Source organism: Somniosus microcephalus, chromosome 3 (assembly GCF_052327205.1).
Source record: "Somniosus microcephalus isolate GS21.2 chromosome 3, FLI_Smic_1.0, whole genome shotgun sequence".
NCBI classification, from domain to species: domain Eukaryota; kingdom Metazoa; phylum Chordata; class Chondrichthyes; order Squaliformes; family Somniosidae; genus Somniosus; species Somniosus microcephalus.
This window is the reverse complement of record NC_140989.1, coordinates 213,693,754-213,714,295: the sequence shown is the minus strand read 5'-3', so window position 1 is coordinate 213,714,295 and position 20,542 is coordinate 213,693,754. Positions and strand designations below refer to the sequence as shown.

The window sequence follows — 20,542 nt, the reverse complement described above, 5'->3', positions numbered from 1 at the left end:
ATCTTCTTTCAAGGCAACTGAGGCCAGCATCCCCACACGTGAGTCATGGGGGCGGCCATCTTTGATCAAGGCAACCGACCCCAATAGTGCCTCATGTGAGTTATGGGGGCAGCCATCTTCTTCGCCATTTTGTCCTACCTCGTGGGAGACGCCATTTTACCCACCACGCCCGACTGCCACCGGGCCCCCGGACCAGACGACCGCCTCGCCCGCAGACGACAACGACTCGCTTACCTACACACTAGCCTCCGTCACTCTGGATCAAGCCCGCCCACACCACCTGTCCAAGTCGATGATGGACATCAAAAGTAAACGGCCACGCCACGACCTGCCTGTTCGACAGCGGAAGCACGGAGAGCTTCATCCACCCAGACACGGTGAGCCACTACTCCCTCCCTGTCCTGCCAACGCGCAACCGAATCTCGATGGCATCGAGGTCCCACGCCACGGACATTAGCGGCTACTGTGTTGTGACCTTGTCGGTTAAGGGTACGGAGTATAAAAATGTTAAACTCCTCGTCCTCCCCCAGCTCTGCGCTGCCGTCCTACTAGGGCTGGACTACCAATCCCACCTCCAAAGTGTAACCCGAGCATACGGTGGACCCCTCCCCCCACTCACAGTCGACAACCAGCGAATGTTAAACCGCCCACCGCGTAACACCTGCAGCCTATCCACCCTCAAGGTGCCGCCACCTTCCCTGTTCGCTAACCTCACCCCCGACTGCAAACCCGTCGCTACCAAGAGCAGGCGGTACAGCGCTGGGGACAGAGCCTTCATTAGCTCTGAGGTGCGGCGCCTCCTGAAAGAGGGGCATTATCGAGGGGAGCAACAGCCCCTGGCGTGCCCAGGTCGTGGTCGTTAAGACCGGCGATAAAAATCGCCTGGTCATCGACTACAGCCAGACCATAAACAGATACACCCAGCTGGACGCATACCCCCTTCCCCGCATATCTGACATGGTCAATCAGATTGCACAATACCGCGTATTCTCGACCATCGACCTTAAGTCGGCCTACCACCAACTCCCTATCCACCCCGAGGACCGCCAGTACACCGCCTTCGAGGCGAATGGGCGCCTATACCACTTCCTTAGGGTCCCCTTCAGTGTCACCAACGGGGTCTCGGTCTTCCAAAGGGAGATGGACCGGATGGTTGACCAGAACGGACTGCAGGCCACATTCCCCTATCTAGATAACGTCACCATCTGCGGCCGCGACTGGCAGGACCATGACGTGAATCTGGAGAAATTCCTCCGTACGGCCCAACGGCTGAACCTCACCTACAATAAGGAGAAATGTGTGTTTAACACCTCGCGCCTTGCCATCCTTGGCTGTGTAGTAGAGAACGGACTCATCGGCCCCGACCCCGAAAGAATGCGCCCCCTCATGGAGCTACCCCTCCCCCACTGCCCTAAGGCACTTAAGAGAACCCTGGGGCTCTTCGCCTACTATGCCCAATGGGTGCCCAATTATGCGGACAAAGCCAGACCCCTCATGAAGTCCACATCCTTCCCCCTCACGGAGGAAGCGTGCGCGGCCTTCTCCCTCATCAAGGGAGACATAGCCAAGGCCACAATGCACGCAGTGGATGAGTCCATCCCCTTCCAAGTGGAGAGCGATGCATCCGACTTCGCCCTAGCCGCTACCCTTAACCAGGAGGGGAGGCCGGTGGCCTTCTTCTCAAGGACCCTACAGGGCCCCGAGATCCGACACTCGTCGGTCGAGAAGGAAGCCCAGGCAATTGTGGAGGCGGTACGGCGCTGGAGGCATTACCTGGCAGGCAAACGATTTACCCTCCTCACCGACCAACGTTCGGTTGCTTTCATGTTTAATAACAAGCTGAGGGGCAAAATCAAGAATGACAAGATCTTGAGGTGGAGAATCGAGCTATCCACCTACGATTATGATATCTTGTACCGGCCAGGTAAGCTGAACGAACCCCCTGATGCTCTTTCACAAATTACATGCGCCAGCGCGCATATTGATAGACTTCAGACCCTCCACAACGACCTCTGCCACCCCGGGGTCACCAGACTTTACCATTTCATTAAGGCCCGCAACCTGACCTACTCCATCGAGGAGGTCAGGACCATGACCAGGAACTGCCAGACCTGCGCCGAGTGCAAACCGCACTTCTATAGGCCGGACAGAGCAAGCCTGATCAAGGCCACCCGCCCCTTCGAGCGCCTGAGCATCGACTTTAAGGGGCCTCTACCGTCATCTGACCGCAATGTGTACTTCCTCAACATCGTTGATGAGTACTCCCGCTTCCCTTTTGCATTCCCCTGCCCAGACATGACCAGTACCACGGTCATCAAGTGCCTGAACGACCTCTTCGCCTTGTTCGGGTTCCCGAACTATATACATAGTGACCGGGGCTCCTCCTTCATGAGCGAGGAACTCCGTCAGTTCCTACTAGCGAGAGGTATTGCAGCAAGTAGGACCACCAGCTACAACCCCCGAGGGAACGGCCAGGTGGAAAGAGAGAACGCGACGGTATGGAAGGCCGTCCTCTTAGCCTTAAAGTCTAAGGGCCTCCCAACCTCCCGCTGGCAGGAAGTCCTCCCGACAGCGCTGCACTCCATCCGGTCACCACTTTGCACTGCCGTTAACGCCACCCCCCATGAACGAATGTTTGTTTTCCCCAGGAAGTCGACTACGGGAACCACTCTACCAACCTGGCTGACCTCTCCGGGGCCCGTCTTGCTGCGAAAGCACGTGAGGGCCCATAAAACGGACCCCCTGGTCGAGAGGGTGAACCTCCTGCACGCCAACCCCCAGTACGCCTACGTGGCTTACCCAGACGGGCGGGAGGACACTGTCTCCTTACGAGACCTCGCACCCTCGGGCACTCCGGAGACACCACCTTTACTACCCCCCCCCCCCCACCCCACCACCCCCCCAATTCCAGCCCAGGTAGACGGCATGCCGGAACCCCACGAGCCTTCGCCGACCACGCAGACACCAGCATTAACACCGGATAATGCAGCACCGCCGCTGCGACGATCGGAGAGGCTTACGAGGCCTCCGGACAGACTGACGTACCAGAACTGGTAGTACACTTCACCCCGCCAGACTCAAATCTAAACAAGGGGTGAATGTGGTAAACCACTTTTATCGTTCACTATCGTTACACTATAGTTATCACTGTTGTATTGTTCTCACTGTTGTATCACTATACGAGGTCGCCTCTTGTCGCGCTGTTATACCTGGGCTGACCACCTCCGACTCCGCCCATGGCTCCACCTACCTGCCCAGGTATAAAGGTAGTCGACTGGCTGGTATTCCTCCTTGTTGGACCCGATCACCCATGAGGGTGGGCTCTGTTATTTAGTCAATAAAAACCTTTAGTTACGTTCCTAACTCGTCGCTTTTTATTGGACGAATTGATAGGTATATCATATAGCACCTGTCACACAGAATCACAGAAACCCCACAGTGCAGATAGAGGCCATTTCGGCCCATCGAGCCTGCACCGACACATATCCCACCCGATCCCCGTAACCCCTACACCAACACATATCCCACCCTATCCCCGTAACCCCACGTATTTAATCCCCCTAACACTAAGGGTCAATTTATCATAGCCAATCAACCTAACTCATTGTTATGTAGGCAAGGGCAGCAGCTAATTTGAGCACAGCAAGGTCCAAAGAGTAGTGAGATGGATGGATTATCAGTTAATCTGTTTTTGCGTAGCGTATTGAAGGAGCAATGTTGGTCAGGACACCGGACGAACACCCCTTTTCTTCAAATAGTGCAGCGAGATCTTCTACGTCTACCTGAACAGGCAAACAGGGCCGCAGGTTAATGTTGTGTTTGACAGCTGCCATCTGCACTCCTCAGCAAAATAGTTAAGGGCCAGCCTACATTATGTGCTTATGTCCTGGGCCTGAACCAACAATCTTCTGACTCAGAGGCGAGTGTGTGTTACCGGTGAGCCAAGCAGAGACTTAATTCACCCAAGTGCAGTACCCCGACACTTGGCCCATCAATGCAGAGTTAGCCCCCAACAGTGCTCTGTCACATTTTCTCCCAAGAAACCAGGGTGTTAAATTTTGTGAACAGCAAGACCAGGAACCAGGCAGGCTGGGTTGTGCTGAGAACTGAGGTAGAGGGGCTGGCGAACGGCAGGCAGGTACAGGTTGGGGTCATTCTGCCCCACTCCACCGATTTTTTTCTGGCAAGTATAATTAGATGGGATGGGGGCAGAGGTGTCTGTAAAGAAATTCCGTGTGTGTGAAATCAGATGGTCACAGTAGGTAATTGTTAGCGAGCGTCCTACATATAATTAGCAGAGGAATGACCTAATTACTATCAATGAGTGACTGAATTGCTTGAGAAAATGATCTCCAGAGCTCAGCCCAAAAGCAAGAAGCCATTAAAAGCAGAGCCTGCTGCTTGCTTTCTTTCAGCTGTGAGGCTATTTATAGGAAGTGATGAGCCATCCATAACTAGTGTCAGGCAGTGCAGCAAATCCCCTCCCCCCACCTCTTTGCTCTCCCCAGCGGCTGCACAAAGGCAAGACATCAGAAGACTCCAGCTCACTGCTGCAGCCCTGCTATATTTAGCACACAGACTGCACGCCATGCAGGTTTGCCTGAGAGAGGTTACTTTAAGAGACCCTGTGTGACATGGAAGGAACAAACACAGGGATCAGGGGCAGCTCCCAGACGGATGCTGCTCCATACTTAACAAGTACATTAATAACCTTAATTTGAAAAAAAAACAATACTGTGCAGGTAGAGGGGTGATTTAGTATATTGCTTCCTCAATGCTCTGAAGAGCTAAGCATTAGGACACAGGTTTATACCAAATTTCCCATGCAGTGTGCTCCCAAAAGCAGCTATACTCATATTGACAGTCACCGGAGGTCAGAGAGGCTGGCATGATGGACTGAAGTCATCACTGCTGGTCCTGTGCAGCACGGTGGCATAGTGGTTAGCACTGTTGCCTCACAGCGCCAGGGACCCGGGTTCGAATCCGGCCTCGGGCGACTGTCTGTGTGGAGTTTGCACATTCTCCCCGTGTTTGCGTGGGTTTACTCCGGGTGCTCCGGTTTCCTCCCACAGTCCAAAAGATGTGCAGGTTAGGTTGATTGGCTATGATAAATTGACCCTTAGTGTTAGGGGGATTAAATACGTGGGGTTACAGGGATAGGGTGGGATATGTGTTGGTGTAGGGGTTACGGGGATCAGGTGGGATATGTGTTGGTGCAGGCTCGATGGGCCGAAATGGCTTCTATCTGCACTGTGGGGTTTCTGTGATTCTGTGATTCTGTGATTCCTACTAGGGCCGACCGCCCTCTGCACCACCCACCAGCCAGGGCCACCCGACCCACTGCCTGGGGCTACCATCCTCACCACCCGGGGCTACCATCCTCACCACCCACCTATCAGTTACACAGTTATATTGTCAAAGGCCAAGCACCATTGTTCCAACGATTTTTCATATGCCCACTAAAGCTGCTGGCAGAATCTGATGACTTAAAGCTCCATCTGAACACAATTTCCCCAACAAAGGTTCATCGGCATCTTAAATTAGACAAGTGGGCTCAGAATGAGGAACTTTCTCAAAAGAAGTTTTTAAAAGGATGTTGGTTCTGAAGAAATGGAACCTTCTCAATTGTAGGAACCCAAGTGTTAGCACCATGCAGCCAAGGTCAGGTACAGCACAGCCAAATTTAGAGCAATCGTCCCTCTGCTTTCCCTTAACAATGTGCTTCAGCCCCAATCGAAGAACGACCCCTACTGCAGCAGTGTGACATTCTTCATTTCCCACCCCAGCCCACATGGCCTAGTACTGAATTAGGGGCAGTTTTTCTACCCGTGTCCACTTGGAACTGGATACAGACTGTCCCAAATTAATTCCCTATTGAACACTTACAGCCAGCAGGCAGAAGAGGCTTTCGTATTAATCTGGGCTGGGTTTGGACCCAGATCCCAGAGGTCCATTCCTACTAGGGGGAAGGGCAGGGCAACTAAAGTCAGGGCTCCCTGGATGACGAAAGAGATAGAGAATATGATGAAGCAGAAAAAGAGTGCGTATGACAGATTTCAGGTTGCAAATACATGAGAGAATCAGGCTATATATAGAAAGGTCAGAGGAGAAGTGAAAAAGAAAATAAGAGGGGCAAAGAGAGGGTATGAGAATAGAATTTCTGACGAAAGGTCATCGACCTGAAATGTTAACTTGGTTTCTCTCTCCACAGATGCTGCCTGGCCGGCTGAGTATTTCCAGCATTGTCTGTTTTTATTTCAGATTTCCAGCATCCGCAGTATTTTGCTTTTTTATGAGAACAGACGATCCAAAAGTCTTCTATAGGCATAGAAATAGTAAAAGGGTAGCAAGAGGAGGGGTGGGGCCCATTAGGGACCAAAAAAAGAGACCTATGTGTGGAGGCAGAGGGTATAGCTGAGGTATTAAATGATTACTTTGCATCTGTCTTCACCAAGAGGATGCTGCCATAGACATAGTAAAGGAGGAGGTAATGGAGATACAGGAAACTGTGTGTTATCCAGAGGCTAACTGTCCGGAATGCTCGAGCCACCGGCAAAAATCAGGAGCCGTTTTCGTTAGGTTTTTTTTCTTCTCATTGCTTTTTTCCTCTCATTGCTTTTTTCCTCAACAGTCAAGCTCTGCAAGGTCTGCTGAAGCTGTTGCTAAGCTACAGAGACGCTTGGACTGTAAGCAACAGGGTTTGTTGACAGATACGGAGCTCTAAAGCTTCCGTATCTTTCAACATTAACGCTGGTGTGTCCGGCAGTTTTGAGGGAACGGCAACAGCTCGGTCCCGTCGGTGCCGGATAGCACAAAGTTTCCTGTGCTTGATAGGATAAAAATTGATAAAGAGGAGGTATTAGAAAGGCTGGCTGTACTTAAAGTAGATAAATCACCAGGAGCGGATGGGATGTATCCTAGGATGCTGAGGAAATTGAGGGCAGAAATCACAAAGGTACTGGCCATAATATTCCAATCCTCCTTAGATACTGGGGTGGTGCCAGAGGACTGGAGAATTGCAAATGTTACACCATTGTTCAAAAAAGGGTGTAAAGATAAACCCAGCAACTACAGGCCAGTCAGTTTAACCTCGGTAGTGGGGAAGCTTTTACAAACAGTAATCAGGGACACAATTAAAAGTCACTTAGACAAGTGTGGACTAATTAAGGGAAGCCAGCACGGATTTGTTAAAAGCAAAGTGTTTAACTAACTTGATTGAGTTCTTTGATAAGTTAACAGAGGGGGGTTGATGTGGGTAATGCAGTTGACGTAGTGTACATGGATTTCCAAAAGGCATTCGACAAAGTGCCACATAAGTGCCAGCAAAGTTGAAACCCATGGAATAAAACGGACAGTGGTAGCATGGGTACGGAATTGGCTGAGTGATAAGAAACAGGGAGTAGTGGTGAACGGTTGTTTTTCGGACTGGAGGAAGGTATACAGTGGTGTTCCCCGGGGTCGGTACACGGACCACTGCTTTTCTGGATATATATTAATGACTTGGACGTGGGTGCACAGGGCACAATTTCAAAATTTGCAGATGACACAAAACTTGTAAGTACAATGAACAGTGAGGAGGAGAGTGAACAGACTTCAGGAAGACAGAAAGGCTGGTGAAATGGGCAGACACGTGGCAGATGAAATTTAACGCAGAAAAGTGTGAAGTGATACATTTTGGTAGAAAGAATGAGGAGAGGACATGTAAACTAAATGGTGCAATCCTGAAGGGGATGCATGAACAGAGTCGTGGGGGTATGTGTGCACAAATCATTGAAGGTGGCAGGGCAGGTTGAAAAAGCAGTTAAAGGGGCTTACGGGATCCTGGACTTCATAAATAGAGGTATAGAGTACAAAAGTGTGGAAATTATGATGAACCTGTATAAAACACTGGTTCGGCCCCAACTGGAGTACTGTGTCCAATTCTGGGCACCGCACTTTAGGAAGGATGTGAAGGCCTTAGAGCAGGTGCAGAAAAGATTTACAAGAATGATTCCAGGAATGAGGGACTTCAGTTACATTGCTAGACTGGAGAAGCTGGGGTTGTTCTCCTTGGAGCAGAAGATTGAGAAGAGATTTGATAGAGGTGTTCAAAATCATGAGGGGTGTGGACAGAGTAGATAGAGAGAAACTGCTCCCATTGGCAGAAGGGTCGAAAACCAGAGGACACAGATTTAAGGTGATTGGCAAAAGAACCAAAGGCGACGTAAGAAAAAACTGTGGTTAAGATCTGGAATGCACTGCCTGAATGGATGGTGGCGGCAGATTCAATCACAGCTTTCAAAGGGGAGTTGGATAAGTATCTGAAGGAAAGAAATTTGCAGGGCTACGAGGGAAAGGGCGGGAGAGTGGAACTAGCTGAAGTGCTCTTGCAGAGAGCCGGCACGGGCTCGACGGGCCGAATGGCCTTCTTCCGTGCTGTAACCGGTCTATGATTCTATGCTGAACCCACCATACCACCCAGTCCAGAGAATAAACCTCTTTCAAACAAAAGTCTTAGACAATATAAGTAAAGCAATGGTGGATGGGTTGAAAGCATAAAGGGAAGGAATACAATGGATGCACAAACATGGCAGGTAACTTAAAAAAGGAAACAATTCTCAACGAGTATATGGATGAAATCCACAACAGAATTTTACAATGCTGCACATGCAACTCTGACTGGCTGGATAATTTAAAAGACATCTGCAAAAAAAGGATTTGCTTGTCGGAATCCCCGATAAAAAAAAATTCAAATACCATCACAATCACTCTGTGCGTGTGCCATGTGCACATGGATGTGTCTCCCTGCCAGAAGTGATCACTTGAGATCGAAATGTCAAATTTGTCTACGTTAACTGTTGTGTCACTAGAACATCAAGTGAACTGTGCAGGTAGGTGAGCAGAATGTTCACCCTTTGCCTGAACTACGAGAAACATCCAGAAGTCAGATTGCAATTGGTTGTTCCAAACGTGACTCAGAACTACACAAGGTAACAAGTTATCTCAGAGGTGTACAAACAAATTATGGAGTATTGGTTGAAGTGTGTTTTTTTTTTTTGAGCCTATTGGTGCAAATATACCATACAACCCAAGAAACAAGGCTGCCCTGAAAGGTCACGTGTCTGTATTTTAGAGCACTCGAACGTTTTATTGGAAGGATAAAGATATTAAAGGATCACACAGCAAATTGCTGCACCCACTACACGTCTTTAAAAGACTTCAATAGCAAAGAGTTGCATATCACGTGTGACTAATGCAGGCTCCTTCCTGCCTCATGCTTTAAGGTATTTATTCTATCTTTTCATATGAATTTTAATCAAGCGAAGTGTGAAATTTAAACCGGTGTCTGTTAAGTGCTTTCTAGCCGAGGTTTGTGTATGATATATAAAATATATGAAAGAGGGAGCAGATACACAATTCTATCTGAAGCCATTATAATTGAAGTGCAACAGGCATTCTGTCCTAACCGAAACTTTGAATGCCCCAGTAACTTGTGAACAATGTTCCCTTTAAGCTGCGCGGTCACGCAGTGCACGGTAGCTCCCGCGTAGCAGGCTCATTGGCTTTTAAATAGGAAAAATAACATATGCGCGGTATTTTAAAGGGGCTGCGCACCCAAAAAAAATTAAAGGGAACATTGCTTGAGAACGATAGAAAAACAAATTAAGGAACCTCTAGTGGACCATATTTATCTTATTTGTTGATTCAAATCAGGCAGGTGTCCAAGAACACAAGCTTTCAGTGAACATTAATGGCTATGGGTGGGCCATCAAAAGCTGGCTGGTACAACATTAGCAGTTCCTGGGTTGTCAATGCTCATGAACATAGAATGTGAGCACCCCCCTCCATTGTGTCTTTGATAAATCTAGCCAGGGCGCCGTGGTCAAGAGGGTCTGACATTAACGGCGTCGACCTCTGAAGAATTTGGTAGCTCCAAAGTCTGCTTCCAATGGACTGTAGTGCTCAAGAGCAAGTTCCCAAACACATGGAGAGCACTCAGGATCCTGCTGACCATGCCCGTATCGGTGACGCACAGCAAACTGAGCTTCTCGAAGTTGAAGCTCATAAAAATATATTTGCGATCGACCATGGGAGACAACAGGCTATCTTCGGTGGCCATCCTGACGATCGAGAATGACGTGGCACAAAATATTGTGAACAAAGTTTTTTTTTATTTGTTATTGTTATTTATTACATTAGTGTTTAATTTAATGTTTAGTTTATCACAGCTACAGGTAGACTACCCTTTATCCGGGCTTCTGAAAACCGAAACCCTCTAAAAACCGAAGGTTTTTTCGTTCAGCGTAAGTCGTGCGTACGACTTACGCTGAACGAAAAAACCTTCGGTTTTTAGAGGGTTCCGGTTTCGGAAGTTCGGATAAAGGGTAAGTCGTGCGCACGACCCCCCGCCGACCCCGCCGGCCCCGACAACCGCCGACCCCGCCAGCCCCGACAACCGCCGACCCCCCCACGGACCCCGCCGGCCCCGACAACCGCCGACCCTGCCAGCCCCGCCAACCGCCGACTCCCCCCCCGCGGACCCCGCCGGCCCCCGACAACCGCCGACCCCGCCGCGGACCCCGACAACCGCCGACCCCGCCAGCAGGACTTGGTGTTCTGATTTTGAATTTTGCGGATTATGCAACCCCACTAATCTCAGATCCTTTGCAGAAATGTATTTACTCACTGAGTCACTCCAATCACTTTTCATCTCTAACACTGTTTGTGATGAGGACAAGAATTTGCAAGATCAGCGTACAGTTTTGAATGCACCACGGCCTCTCGGACAGTCAATTTCTCACATCAGGCATGACGTGCACTCCAAAGCTCAAGACTAATAGGATCCACCTTCCACAAAGATTTTACATTTAAACCAGATCTCCAGGACCACGGGCAAGTCATATACTCACAGTGTGTCAGAATGCTAGATTAAAAGGAAACCAACCGCCGGCCCCGACCCCCGCCGACCCCGACTGACTTACGCTGAGCGTCAGCGTAAGTCGTGCGCACGACCCCCCGCCGCCCCACCCCGCGGACCCCCCTTCCGAAATCCGAAATTCTCCTTTATCCGAAACTCGGCTGGTCCCGAGGTTTTCGGATAAAGGATAGTCTACCTGTATAATATTTTATGACATATCGTTTATTATTTAAATTATAATTTTTTGCGATTACAGCTTTATTTCTGAAACTTTCACTGGTAGTACTACATACAGTACTTAAACTCTAAGAAAGGGCATTAAAATAAAAGTTTGCCCAGGGCACCATTTTCCCCAAGGCCGGCCCGGGATCTACACTTACAATGCTGTTCAAGCTGGGATAAAAATAACATGGTTTTGGCCTTATTTTTAGTTCACTCAGTGGAATCGGAGTTACTTCTCAGTGGTGAGGCAAAATTCCATGGAGCTGACACACATTTTAAGCTACACAAGATTCAGTTAAAAGACTCTGTAAAAGGATTAAGAATTCTGATTTATCTTGGTTTCTGAAAAGATTACAGGTATCCGTGCAAGTTACGGCTGCATTGCTTCTCCATATTGCTTCTGTGTAAATGTATGGCTCAGAAGATTACAATTTGTACTTTACTCTGATATATATGCTGTGCAAAGAGCACAAAAGTTAGTTACTGCCCTGGAACAGAAAATCTGGTTTACTCACTCGGTTTAGTGTCAGGGCTTGGCGATCGAGCTATTTTCTGCACTTTCCGCACAGGTTTAGTGATTCTCTTCTCTTTGGTTTTTTCACATACAGTTTCCTTCATCTTACTGCTCTCTGTCAAAAGTGGAAAGTAAAACAAGAGTTCACCACTGTAGGCACCATATGTGGCATATTACACTTTCATTTAACCGCAACTTAATTCAAGTAAGCTGCATAATTGGCACACAAGTATAAATTTACAATTTACAATTTAATTAGAATCAATAATTGTTTTAAAGCATCTTTTACAATCGGGATCAATTGATATTGCTCCATGAAGGCTCTGGAGGGTACAGAAGAGATTTACTAGAATGGTTCCAGGGATGAGGGGCTGCAGTGACGTGGATAGACTGGAGAGGCTGGGGTTGTTCTCCTTGGAGCAGAGAAGGCTAAGAGCAGATTTGAGAGAGGTGTTTAAAATCATGAAGGGTTTAAATCGAGTAAATAAAGAGAAACTGTTTCCAATGGCTGAAGGGTCAATAACCAGAGGGCACAAATTTAAGATGATTGGCAAAAGAACCAGAGGCGACAGAGGAAAAACTTTACGTAATGAGTGGTTAGGATTTGGAATGCACTGTCTGATAGGGCGGTGGATACAGATTCAATAGTAGCCTTCAAAAGGGAATTGGATAAATACTTGAAGGAGAAAAAAACTGCAGGGATATGGGGAAAGAGCAGGGAAGTGGAACTAACTGGATTGCTCGAAGGAGCCAGCACAGACTCGATGAGCCGAATGGCCTTCTTCCGTGCTGTACTATTCTATGATTCTATGAGACAGCTTACAATGGACCAGTGATAACAAGAGTGTAACCGGTTTGATGTAACTGTGGATGCTGAATTTTCACTGCTCCCACATATGGGCAGCTTGTAGACTCCTTAAAGACCATTTCAATCCCCTACGTGCATAAACAATAAAACTCAGCAGATTTTTAAAAATCTTCTATTGTACTTCTTTATATTACATGATTGCATCCAACAGCCAAAGCACTCCCGAATCAGTTAGTGTAATGGACTCGACCAACGCTCTGATCTGGAGGCACCAAAACCTACAAGAGGCAGTTTTGCTCGGTGCCTGATTAAAAGTGTCACCGGTGCAAAGCTGAAATAACTCTGGGCAGCTGCAGTTACCATTGGGCCATCATCATGTGACTGGCCATGGCAATCTGACCTCTGAGCCCATACAGGACAAGAATGCATGTGCAACATGGGCAGCTGCTTTAAGTGCATCTGTCTTGTCATTGCCAAATCCACCCCAGTGTAAATAGGATGACCCGGTACTATGAACTATTATACAACATTGGTGACTTTGCTGGGAGATTTGGGGAGGGGGATTTCCTACTTGCTAATATTCTCCGTCTCCCTTTCCCCCTCCAGCCAAAGATGTCAACTCAGCTGGCGTACAGTTGTACAGGTGCTAATCGTCCTCCAGTCCTCCGAGTGAGCAGGCCCTTCAACCATGAGGAACACCATAATCGTCTCCTCACTTGAAGTGCATACGTAGAAACTTCCCACTGGATAGCAATCAGCTGATTTTTTCCTGTCTAGCCCAGGGACGCCAAGGTCATTTCAAACCCCCTTCCCCCCCAGACCTTCCCAGCTAACTCAGCAAAGACCAAGGATTAAACCTGGGGCTGCCTTGTTCAGCTATGGAAACATGCTGAGCCATCAGAGGAGCCCAACTGGTGGCTTTTGATAATACTGTGGCTCGACTGCCTTAATTGAGACCTGGTGAGACTAGTTCTCCTGGACTAACAGGGCATTGCAACAGTGAATCTTTAAAGCCTCCATGTAAACTAATGATGCTTGCAGAAAAACAATGAAATTAGCACAGAAACTGCAGCCATCAAATGTTCCTTGACCCACTTTCATTCTCAAAGCCTCAGTCTAATTCCACGAGCCAATGTGTGCGTTGTTGTTGAACACGAGTTTGGAAAATGTTATTTTTAGCCTCTCCCTTAAGACTCTGATGAAAGCTGCACAAAGAAAGGAGGAATGCACAATGAACCAGAGTGTAAAATAACATGCTGAAATGTGAAGAGTTAATACAATTGTTTAAGGGAGACTGTAAGTCAAGTATTTACAGTCTATTAAAATTATAGTCTTGCATTATTTTTCCATAAATGACTTTGGTATGTTTGTTGTACGGCAGTGGGGACTCCCTCCCTGCTGGCTGCTTCCAGTGGCATGAAATTACAGGCAACATCCCCCTGACTCCAGGGCAGCTCCATTGCAAACAGTGGGGTGCAACTTCAAAGCAGCGTGACCACAGGAAGCCAAGCCACCTATTCTGAATAATGCTCCCCCAACCACACCATCTCCAGCCCCCAAGACATTGCTGCCCCCGCTAACGCAAGCAGCCGCTGAATCCAAGTGACAAACACTGACATTTCATGTCAGATGTGAGCCCATGGCTGATTTGCAGTATAACACGTACTAGACTAGTTAAGCTGCAGGATCCACTTACAGCTACTAACAAGTCCAGCTCTTACTGCAAATCACAGTCCTTACGGAAAATTGCAAAGCAGTGATGGTAACATTTCAAAATGAACGGGCAAAAATTCTGCCAACCTTAAATGGGAGTACTTAATCCAGTGTGTGAACATAAGGACATAAGAAATAGAAACAGGAGTAATTCATATGGCCCTTCAAGCCTGCGCCTCCATTCAATAAGATCATCGCTGGTCTCCGACCACTTTCCCGCCCAATCCCCATATCCCTTGATTCCCTTAGAGTTCAAAAAATGTCACCCTCCCTCTCCCCCAATGACCCCTCTCTATATCTCTTCCCCCCCCCCCCCCACACCTTACCAATGTCCCCCTTACTCCCTACCACCCACCCTAGTCCCTTCCCTGTCCACCACGCTTCAAGTGCAGTACTTCCTGCCTCTGGCACAATCTTCTAGTCAAAGTTTAACCCAGCCATATCTCAATCTGTACAATCCAGACTCAATCACACAATCATCCGCAAGAAAAGGCCTCTAATCTCCCCAGGTTGTTGTCTCCATTACACTACCCACAAAACCGTGGCATTTGTTGATCCTTCGGTGAAGAATTTGTTTTATTTGCCAGCTTAAAGCTGCGCCCAGTTGCCCTACTGCTGCACTGTAGTTTGAAGCAGTGCTCCAGATTTACTCTTGGCAGACCTTAAATCAGAAAATTTGAAAAGTCCTCTTAAAGTTGCTCACACCTTCAAAAACAATGGAAGCAGGGAGGCAGAGGAAAGCAAGAAAATAGAACAGTGAAGGAGCTGGAACAGGTAAGAGTGAAATGAAAGCTAAAATATAAAGATAGAATATCAAGCAAAAGGAATAAACCAAGTAAACACTGGTAAAGGCTTATATAGTGTTTTAGGTGTTTAAAGAAAGGAAGACTTGTATTTATAGAACGCCTTAAATGACCTCAGGATGTCCCAAAGCGCTTTACAGCCAATGAAGTACTTAGTCACTGTTGTAATGTAGGAAACTGTTTTATGCGGTTTAGGGTTAAATACGTGAGTAATTTTAGGGTTAATAATTTATTTTATCACAGTGCCCAAATGAAGAACAAAAATTGGTTGCTGCAGAAGGACAGGCGTTTACTTGAATTTTTAAGGACACTTTCACACCATGTGAGTGAGTTACCAGAGACCACCCCCCCAACCCCATCCGCCCCTTTCATCAGCTGTACGCCACAGGACAAGTAAGTCCAGCTCCAAAAATAAGGATCTATGACCACACTGGCAGTGAAAGGGAGCCATTTTCAGTTCCGTAACCATGGGGAGCCATGCTCTCGGTGGGGTTCTGTATAAAAGAGGAACCCAATGCGCCTACAAAGACAGATGCCCCAATGTGAAAGTTTGCCCACCAATTAAGATTTTTCAAAATGCATCACAAAACAGTAACCTGTGGCAAGCCAAGATACAAAGTACCAGATTTGAATAATGGTTAAAACAAATACCCTACATGAGAAACAGAATTGGACCACTCAGGATTAGGAAGCACCATTGTAACTGTAACTTTAAAACTCCAGGGGGGGGTAAAATTCGGTATCGCCCCATTTGGGGCGCCATTATCGGCCGTGCGTAAAGTTTAGCGCCTGGCGCTAATTATTGCCTCCGACAGCAAACTTGGCTTTTCTCGCCCCTGGAGGTGATTGGAGCGCCATATCGGGCGCTTCACACCTGTCTTAAGGCGCAAAGGCCGAGGAGCGAGGCGCTACCTCAGAGCGCTGGCGAAGCAAGGAAGGGCAAATCAAAATAAACCTGCAGAGTGCTGCTCAGTACTCAAAACTCCTTCACAGCGTTGAATCTCTCCAGAAGTTTCAGTCTCTCTCTCTCTCAGAATGCGTGGTGCAAAAATGTCACCAACAAAAAAAGGCAGGAAGCGGTCGCCTTTAAATAGCGCTCCCCTAGTCCGTTTCTGACAGCATAACGCTCCCCTCAACCGGTCGTTGTTAGCGGCAGGCGGTAAGGCAGGGGGCGCCACTCAATATCCTGTCTGGGGCGCTAACGGGGCATTGCGCACTTGACTGACGTCACAATCTGCTGGCGCAGGAGATCGTGGCAGTAGTGTTTAGCGCTGCCGCAAAATGTCTAGTTAATTTCGCGAGCGGCGCAAACATCACCGCACCCGGGCGCGAGTTGCTTTGCGCCCCATTCGTGCCCTCTTAAGGCGCTAACGGGAGGCGCAAACCAACTGAATTTTTCCCCCCAGGAATAATTCTGTCCAGTCTTCTTTCCAATGAAAATCATATGTAGATGATTTAACTGTCCTGACCCATTAATGAAGAACTGTTGTATGAAGTGTATGTGTGTCAGTCAACTAGTTTCAAGAAAGCACAAAAGTGGGACAGTTCCTGTGCAGAAATGGAGCAGCGAAGGGTCACTATTGTACAGATTATGAAAGAAGTTCTGTCCCTTTGCCCACCCTAGATATACAGACTCTTACTGGGGTACAATTCCATGGCACCAGCAGCCTTGCAGTGCCTTCCCAAACAACTATTTTTCTTGTATGAGCTTGGGCGGTGAATGTCAATGGGTTATTTCACTGGGGGAACAATCTTATTTTCAAACAATGCCCAGCAGGAGAATAGCGATTGGGAATAACAATCAGGAGCAGGACTCCAAAACTTTTCCCTCCAACGCCCAGAGTCACCGAGGCCAGCTGGCTGCAAAAAGTCCTCTGTGCACCGCATACCGCAGTGGTGTATCATGATTCACCAGCATGCTGACTTCTAGATCTTAGCTATTCTGTGGCAAGCAGGTGCTTCCCTGCAAGGGGGTGGGAAGAAGCAAGGGTCCCCAGGCTCTGATGTACTGCCTAGGGACCAGTGTCAGAGCCACATTGAAAAGAGGACTTGGAGCTCACCTGGGGAACACCAAGAGACCTGAAATGGGGCAATGCAAAATGAATACATCAACTAAAGTGTCGGCAGGGGCCAGAATAAAAGCTAAACACTCTGGTTTTACGATGCACAGTGGCATTCTCGACAGTTGCATTACAGGTATGTGGCTTAACGTACAGGAAAGGATTTCTCCTTTTGTTAAATGGTTTGGGGTTATTTAACCATTTCGCCATTTGTCTAAGGAAGCAATACACTATATTGATATACATTCAAAACTACCAGGGAGTGACAGAAGATCACGTGGTAAATAATAGGGCTTTTGCAATATAGCACTAAACTGATCCCTAAATTGCATATACTACACAACTAATGTTGATTTGCACATCCACTGTACACCAAGCCAGAGACTCAGAGCCACATAAGGGTGCTGCAGTCGCTGACTGAAGAGCAGGTTCGCTGATATATTACAACAGGGTTAACACCTCCAGAAACTGGGAGATGAAAACAATCACCTGTAAAAGGAAAGGACTGGACTGCTCTATGCTCCATTTACTCTGTCAGGGTCCAAAGCACAGAATTAGCAACAGGTGAAAGGTCCCCAAAATGGCCCATCGTGTAATAACACCAGCGTTGCTCCAAGCTGTACAGGCCAGACGGTTCCATGTCTACACAGAGTTACTGGATCTTAGCCAGGACTGCACTAACTGCTCTCTAATTGACCTTTGCACAGTGAAGTTAGGGAGGGGGGAAAAAAAAGCAATCAGCCGGAATTCCTGCGATACCTGCTGGAAATTGATATCTCTCTGATATCAGGTGAAGACAAGTTCACTGAAATACGTGCAAGTTACAACAAGGAAAGAGGCCATTCGGCCCAACCAGTCCACCATGTCTGTGATAACTCTCCACGTGAACAAATAATCCTAATCACATTTATCTCTCTCTCTCTACCCACCTCCCACCCCGTTCCCATATCCTTTCAACCCCTTTTCCTTCATCCACCTATCCGATCTAATCCCGAATATTGACATCGTTTCTGCCTCAACCACTAACCCTGGCAGTGAATTCCACAGCCTCAGCTCTGTGTGAAGAAGTTTCTCCTGCTCTCTGTCCTAAATCTCTTGCATTTAATCTTGTATCTATGGCCACTCATTCTTCACCCGACTACTGAAAACAGTCGGATTCTATCCATCCTGTCCCAGCCTTTCACAATTTTAAACACGTGTCATATCGGCCAGTTGTGGTAAACCACTGTTTGTATTCCTGTTTGTCCTGTTTGTATTCCACTGTGTACATGCCTGGACATGCCTCGGCTGACTCCTCCCACAGGTCCTAGTATAAAAGGTGACTGCTCCCCAGCCCTTAGTATCATGGACCGGTCGACCACGCGAGGCAGACCTCCATTCTGTTGTTAATAAAAGCCTTTAGTTACTCTTCTAACTCTCAGTCTTTTATGAGTAATTGATAGCGCATCAATTTTATTAACAACATTTTTATAATGGAGAAGATCCTCACACCAGCATGCCTGGACTTAGATCATCGGGAGGCGGACTCATCCACCAAGTTTACTCACTGGCTTAAGTGTTTCGAAAAATTCCTGACCGCCTCCGAAGCAATCAAATCGGACGAGGACAAACTGGATGTCCTGACCTCCAAAGTGAACCACCGAGTGTACTCGGTCATCCAAGACGCGACCTCGTACGCGGACGCTATCAAGCTCCTCAAGGACCAGTACACGCGCCCAGTGAACGAAGTGTACGCCAGGCACCTCCTGGGGAGTCGTAAACAACAACCTGGGGAATCGACCGTGGAATACCTTCAGGCACTGTCTGTGCTTGGCCGGGCCTGTGGTTGTAAGGATGTAAAGGCCGCCGTGTACACAGAGGAACTTATCCGGGACGCTTTTGTAGCGGGCCACAGATCCAATTACACCCGACAGCGACTGTTGGAGCAGAGTAACCTCGACCTCAACAAGGCCTCTGAACTCGCACTATCGTTGGATGCAGCCTACCGGGGCATGGATGCCTACTCCTCTGCACCGTGGACGCCGCGGGGAATGACAGCCTGGGACACGGTAGGACCGCCTCATAGCGCCGTGCCACCCCAGCCATACCCCAACAACGGCCCAACTACCGCAGCAGTGTCCCAAGGCCAGACAGCAGTGCCCCAAGGCCAGAAATGCTACTTCTGTGGCCAGGCAAAACACCCCAGAGCGCGCTGCCCGGCGAAAAACGCGATCTGCTCGGGCTGCGGGAAGAAGGGACACTACGCTAGCGTCTGCAGGGCCAAAGCCACCCCGAACCCCAGCAGCGCCGCGTGTGGGCCATGCGAGCCGCCATCTTGGACCTCCCCGGCCATGTGCGAATCACCGGTACAGCAGCCATTTTGGACACCTCCAGCCACATGGGGATCATGGACGCCGCCATCTTGGACGACAGCCGGGACGCAGCAGGCCCCCGACACCGCCTCATCTGATACCCGCAGCGACACACCGACCCCTACGCTGGCATCCGTTACACTGGACCAAGCGAGACCGCACCAACTGGCCAGTTCCACAATGGACATTAAGGTAAATGGTCACGATACAATCTGCCTTTTTGACTCTGGGAGCACGGAGAGCTTCATCCACCCCGACACGGTGCGGCGTTGCTCTCTCCCAGTCCTGCCTGCGCAACAGCGGATTTCTATGGCCTCCGAGTCCCAGTCGGCGGACATCGGCGGCTACTGCGTGGTGACACTCATAGTAGACGGGACCGTGTACGATCATTTTAAACTTCTGGTCCTGCCTGACCTCTGCGCTGCCGTCCTGCTGGGGTTAGATTTTCAGTGCCACCTTAAAAGTGTTACGATGGCGTACGGTGGACCCCTACCCCCACTCACAGTCCGCAGCCAGCAGCTTCCAAACTGCCCGCCGCGCACCAGGTGCAACCTCTCCACACTCAGAGTCACCCCCCCCCAACTGTTTGCTAACCTCACCCCCGACTGTAAGCCCATCGCCACAAAGAGCAGGCGATACAGTGCCGGGGACAGGGTTTTCATTAAAACCGAAGTGGAGCGGCTCCTGAAAGAAGGGATTATTGAGGGCAGCACCAGCCCCTGGCGAGCCCAGGTTGTGGTCGTTAAGACCGGCGAGAAGCAGCGCCTGGTCATCGACTACAGCCAGACAATAAATCGCTACACCCTGCTGGACGCCTACCCACTCCCCCGTATAGCTGATATGGTCAACCAGATCGCGCAGTACCGCGTCTTCTCGACCATTGACCTGAAATCAGCGTACCACCAGCTCCCCATCCGCCCTGAGGACCGCCAGTACACTGCCTTTGAGGCAAACGGCCGCCTCTATCACTTCCTTAGGGTTCCCTTTGGCGTCACCAAAGGGAGATGGACCGGATGGTAGATCAAAATGCGTTGCAGGCCACTTTCCCATATCTGGACAATGTGACCATCTGCGGCCGTGACTTGCAGGACCATGACGCAAACCTCGAAAAATTCCTCCGCACCGCCCAACTCCTAAACCTGACATATAACAAGGAGAAGTGCATATTCCGCAC

General features: G+C 48.8%; 1 protein-coding gene across 2 annotated transcripts in view; it reads right to left on the bottom strand.

Annotated features, from left to right (window-relative positions):
* The window catches only part of LOC147121711 (centrosome-associated protein 350-like), a 97,905-nt gene that overhangs the window by 15,355 nt on the left and 62,008 nt on the right, over positions 1-20,542 (bottom strand). For both annotated transcript variants that reach the window (XM_085982156.1, XM_085982155.1), the window contains one exon: positions 11,635-11,748. In XM_085982156.1, the coding sequence (XP_085838282.1) occupies positions 11,635-11,748 (114 nt within the window). The remainder of the gene's footprint in view (positions 1-11,634; positions 11,749-20,542) is intronic.